Below are 5901 nucleotides of genomic sequence, written 5' to 3'. Positions count from 1 at the left end.
CTAAGGCACCTGACAGCTAAACAGAAGGCTGGTGGTTCAAACCCACCAGCCACTCCTTGGAAGGAAGATAGGGCAATCTACTTCCATAGTGATACTGCCTCGGAAACCCAAGGAGGAGTAGCTATGAGTTGGGTCCTACTCGATGGAACATAACAACAACAACAACAAGTTTACTATACTCCAAGTAGGAGCTCTGGTAGCACAGTGGTCAAAGTACTCAGATGCTAACCAAAAGCTTGGCAGTTTGAAACCACCAGCCACTCTGTAGGAGAAAGATGTGACAGTCTGCTTCTGTAAAGATTTATAGCCTTGGAAACATGATGGGGCAGTTGTAGTCTGTCCTATGGGATTATTACATAAGTTGGAGTTGACTGGATGGCAGTGCTTTTTGGTGGTGTTTTGTTTTTTCACATGGCAAGTATTGTGCTAAGTGCTTTATGAAATTTTACTTTTTTCATACAACCACCCTGCATGGTGGATATTCACCTTACATTTTTAAACTGAGGTACTTGAGGTATCTTGGGTATCAGAAAAGGTGAGTGAAATAACTACAATATTTTTATGCAAATATTGCTCACTTTGTGAGGTATTTTCACAAGGGCTATGCTAATTTATTTTTTACATGTTGCTGTAAAAAAATAGCATAGTATACTTAGGAAAATAGGGTGGGGGAGAGGCAGCGGTTGGCGAACAAACATCGAAGGCTCACATTTATTTGAGTAAAATACGGTAGTTCTAAAACACCTGGGGAGGAGCTCTGGTAGCGTAGTGGCTAAGGCACTTGACTGCTAACCAGAAGGCCGGCGGTTCAAACCCACCAGCCACTCCTCGGAAGGAAGGTTGGGCAATGTACTTCCGTAGTGATACTGCCTCGGAAACCCAAGGAGGGGTCGCTATGAATCAGGTCTGACTCCACAGCACACAACAACAACAAGAACACCCAGGTAACATGTAACCAACACAGCCAAGATTAAAACCTGGGTCTGGCCAATCACACCACCCATACCCTTAGCCATTACGATAGTCACTGATGGGAGATACTTACTGGTTGGAGAAGGATCAAGAATAACCATTAATTGTCATAAGCTCTAGCCAGATTTAGGAGACAGAATTATTTCTAGGCAAAGTATGTGCATTTATCATTGGTTCATTCACACAGACTGCTCCCTTTGCCTGGAAGTTGGACCACTCCCCTTGGTTTATGTGTGACCTCCCCCACCCCCATAGCCTTCCCGGAGCGTTCTGTCGCTGTCTGCATGATGTGCTGCATATTCTGCCCGGGTGGATCCCGGTTTTGCAGGGTTTGAGCCACAGAGTACTGAGGATGACTTACAGGATGATCAAGGGTGGAAACTCAGTTGAATGACACAGCACTTAACCTTCATTTCCTCCCCTGGTTCTGGTGTTTCTGGCATGCTTGATGTAACATTATCACAGCCCTCTATGGCTTTATGTTTAATCCATGTATTAGAGTTTTATTTCTCTAAGGTATCAAACCATCTCACCTCGATAGATAGACCAAGGTTCATGTGATTTAAAGCTGTAATTGCCGTAATTCAGATTTTGCGTTGCAGAGCTGTGTCTTCAGCATCCTCAAGAGTTGGAGCCAAAAGAAAAGGAAGTGCCAGCAATGCTGACCTAACCTGAGGCTCTAAATGACCATGTCTGTCATTATCATTTCCGTGGTCGGCTCAATCTGTGCTGTGTTTATTAGAGCTAGTTTTGTTTATACAGAATTTGCTGAAATCAAATCACAATAAGCATTATTAATAATATTATTACTAATGACCCATGCTGAAATCTAGAGATGTTTATTCCTTGCACAAAATAATAGGAACCCAGCCAGACATTCTTATCTAGATAAGATAAGAAAAATATCTAAGATATTCTATCTTATTTTACCAGTAAGAGAAGTGAAGTTCAGAGGGAGTGCACAATGGTCTCTTTAAGTTCACTGAGCTAGTAAAAAGCAGAGCAAAGGGGGTTGTGATTACAATGTACCTGTCCTTTGAATGGGCCCACACTGATTCTCTGAGAACTAAATGGGAAAACTAAACTTTATGACTTCAGCAATTATAGATTTATATTTCTGTGTACAAATTAGTCTAACTAGAGGATAACAGATTTCACATGGACAAGCCAGTGTAGTCAATGTTTCTGCAAATAGTTTTTCCAAAGAGCCTATATCTAAATTAAGTATCATTCCCTCCTATTTACTTTGCTTTCTTGTCAATTGTGGAATTACCCTGCTATTGATATTTGCAAGTAGAAAAATGTCCTGAAATGTTATGTTCATTTAGCTGTAGTCACTCTCTTGTTAATACTTCAGCTCAAACCTTCTCCCCAGAAACTTTGCTAATAAACTGTAGACATTTCTAAGGCTAAGTCCACCCTCTTGGTCCTTGGGGGGAATTAAAGGAAAACTATGAGCTGACCTTCTGAAGTCCCTTGGGGATTCCTTGATGTTAGCCCAAGTCACCAGGGTACCAAATCAGGATTGCTCCAAATTCTGCTTCTCAGTCAATTAAGTGAAACATCCTGGTACCATTTCTATGTCTCGTCTTCTGTGGAACAAGCTGTGTATCCTCTAAATAAAATGAAGACTTAAAATTACAGATGGAACCCACATATCCCTCTCTCCCCTGCTCCTCAGGCCACACTTTTGCCACACTTCTCGGGAGTAAAAGGGTAACAATGGGATTATATGTACAATAACAAACCATATTTCTCTAGCTCTCTCCCACCTCCAAACCCCACTGATACAGGACCTTGACTTACCTGTAATCATTTGTAATGATTTCTCCTGACTATTTCTAGGAAGCCTTGGATGAGGTAGCTGGCATGTTTACCAACACAAGATTCTATGTGACCTCCTGATAGCCACCATTTGGGGTCCCCTCACAGAGCTCTTTGCTTAAGTCTCAGCCACAAAGCCACAACAAATTAAAGCATGGCCAGTATTATGCTCTCTCTGGGGCCCATGAAAAGCACTGTCTCCTGTCACAGCTCTGCCTTCTTTTGCTCTTGGAAGCATTGGACCCACATGTGCTGCACCACCCTGTGGCCATCACTGCTGCCACCATGCCCAGTGCTACCTGGGTTGACCCTTGGGAGCTCACTATGAAACCCTACAGCTCCTCTGTCTTTTATCGTTGCTGTTGTTGTTAGTGCCTTCAACTCTAGTCCAACTCATAGCAACCCCATGTGTACAGAGTAGAACTGTCTCATAGGGTTTTCAAGGCTGTCACCTTTCAGATGCAGATCTACAGGCCTGCCATCTGAGGTGCAGCTGGGTGGGTTCAAGCAGCCAAACTTCCAGCTAGTTGTCCAGAGTAAGCCTTTGTGCCATCCGTGTCTTTTTGACTCTCCCCAAAGCATGGCTTAAAGTTCAGACTTGTGCTGCAGGTATTCACAAAGATGTTGTGTGAGAGCAGCTTTTATCGTTCTTCTTGTACTTTTTCCTCTAGGGAAGTCCTTGGGAGATCCAAACCATTAACACACTCAGCTGCTGACTGAAAGCTTGGCAGTTGGAATTTACCCAGAAGTACCTCAGAAGAATGGCCTGGCAACCTACTTCTGAAAATCCATCCATTGAAAACTCTATGGAGCACAGTTCTACTCTAACTTATATGGGGTCATCGTGAGTTAGGGTTGACTCAACAGCAATTGGTTTGGTTTCTGGTTTTTTCCTTCTAAGATTCTGAAGGAAGTGCTAATAGAGGGACTGCACAGGAATTTGAGAACAAATATGCATTGTACTCACACCACTCTTTCTTCACACTGGGACACTGTTCTTGGTCTAAATCTTTGTACCTGGATATCTGTCCTTATGACAAAAATTTTCCCAGGAGGCATTAATGTTCCCTCAAGCAAAGAGGTTCCTGCCAAGCCCACTCTACCAGTCCCTGCCCTATGCTAGTGAATCCAATGAGCAAAAAGAGATGACTCTTCAACTAGGGCCCTTGGAACTGACACATAGCCAAATCGTCTTCTTTCTGCTCTGGGTTTACCGTCACTCAACTCCCCAACAGAAAAGGAGTCGGGAAACTGGGTTGGTTGACTCCACAAAGCAAGCCCAGCAGATTCTTTCCACTGCAGGCAGATTTTCAGGGGTGAGAGGTCACTGCTACATGTTTCCCATTCCAGACACACCAAGGAATTGGCACAAAATCCAGGGCAGCCACAAGTCTGTGCAGTGGGACCCCCTGCTCTGGCCAGTAATTTTATGTCACCTCCACTGTTCTGTGGCCTAAAGTAACTCTAGGCATGGGCTTGCTCCCACCTGGGCTGGCCCTTCCTCAGTGGCTGCTGAAGTACTTCAGACAAGTTATCCAGTGTTGCTGTGGTAGTTAAGGTTGTGGGTCAACTTGGCTTGGCTGTGGTTTTGAGTGGCTGGGCAGCTGGATGTAGTTATTCCCCATGAAGAGACTGCAATCATCTCCATGGTAGAATCTGCTGTAAGCAGCTAGCTGAAGGGGTGTTACCTTTGGAGCATACTTGTTTTCAGGATTTAGGGAGAAGGTTTGGGAAAGGTCCCGAGCTTTTTGGCACATTGGGGTTCTGCATGTGACTGAGTCTTCAGCTCCAATTTGTGGACTTGAACCAGCAACCTGTCATGTTGCCTTCTAATCTTGGGATTGTGTCATTTTAACTGCTGACCTTGGGTTCATCAGCCTCAGCAGTCAGCAGCTGTGTGAGTTAGGAGATGCCTCCAGCTCCAGGGGTCCTGGAACAAGAGGCAGAGCTGAAGCCCAAGGTCAAGGGAACTTCACCCAGCCCCTAGAGTCAGCTCTCTGAATTCAGACTTATAGCCTCCTAAACTATAAATGAATAAATTCCTGTTTATTAAAGCCATTCACTTGTGGTATTTCTGTTATAGCTACACTAGAGAACCCAAGATACCTGCTATTACAGAAATATCATAAATGAGTAGCTTTAACAAACAAAAATTTATTTTCTTACAATTTAGGAGGTTAGAGGTCTTAATTCAGGGCACAGGCTCCAGAAGAAGGCATTCTGTCTCTCACAGCTCTGTAGGTTTGTCCATGTCTCCATTTTGAACTTCTGCTCCTGGGCAATGTTCATGTGGCTTGGCATCTGTCTTCCTCCATCTCTGATGCTTAATCTACTCCTTGTCTATCTCAAGAAAGGTTGGCCCAAGACACACCCATACTACCTTATCTTTCTTCTGTGGAGAGGCCAGTGACTTTGAACTGACAACCTTTTGGTTGGCAGGCAAGTGCCTTAATCACTACACCACTAGAGGCTCCTTGACACACCCATACTAATAGGCCACATCAACATAACAGAGAAAACCTATCCCCATATAGAATTATAACCACAGTACATGGATTAGATTTTATGACATATATTTTTTGAGGACACAATTCAATCCAAAGTAGAAGGCAAGAAAGATGCAGTGCTTGTGAGAGCCTGTGATTCTGGAGTTCCTGTGACAAAGCTTGAGTTGTGAAGATGCTCACACAAACCTCAGAATTTCTTCTCCAGGAGTTTTGCTTTCCCAAAAGATGATTTGCCATTGGCCCCTTTGACAGAAGCAAATGCAACAGTGTTGTGGGCTCTGAATGAACTTCCTCAGCGGAACAATTTCAGAAAGAGACAAATGAGACCAGAACAAGTACAAAGGAATAACAACAACAACAACAAAAAAAAAAACAGCCCCAATGAACTGCCCCCAGAGCTTGAACTTCAGCTCACGTTGTGAATACCCGCTGCCCAAAATGTCAGTTCAGTTAAGTTCTGCTTACCCTCACCCGTGGTTTCTCTTTCACCTGGAAAAAAAAAATAATAACCTGACAAACACTGAATACCCACAAGACATATTTAATGCAACCTTTGTGTTGCTGCATTTACAGAACAAATGGAGAGACTATAACAAAG

At 43.6% G+C, this 5901-nt stretch overlaps 1 protein-coding gene across 1 annotated transcript in view; it reads right to left on the bottom strand.

Annotated features, from left to right (window-relative positions):
* The window catches only part of ANO4 (anoctamin 4), a 737041-nt gene extending 736025 nt beyond the window's left edge, over positions 1–1016 (bottom strand). The window contains exon 1 of the mRNA XM_042781823.1: positions 1007–1016. Within this exon, the coding sequence (XP_042637757.1) occupies positions 1007–1016 (10 nt within the window). The remainder of the gene's footprint in view (positions 1–1006) is intronic.
* Between the last annotated feature and the right edge of the window lie 4885 nt (positions 1017–5901).

The sequence above is a fragment of the Orycteropus afer genome, unplaced genomic scaffold, assembly GCF_000298275.1.
Source record: "Orycteropus afer afer isolate SDZICR_OR568_19922 unplaced genomic scaffold, OryAfe1.0 scaffold00177, whole genome shotgun sequence".
Taxonomy (NCBI): Eukaryota; Metazoa; Chordata; class Mammalia; order Tubulidentata; family Orycteropodidae; genus Orycteropus; species Orycteropus afer.
The sequence above is the reverse complement of the archived record's forward strand: the minus strand, read 5'-3'. Positions and strand labels throughout refer to the sequence as shown.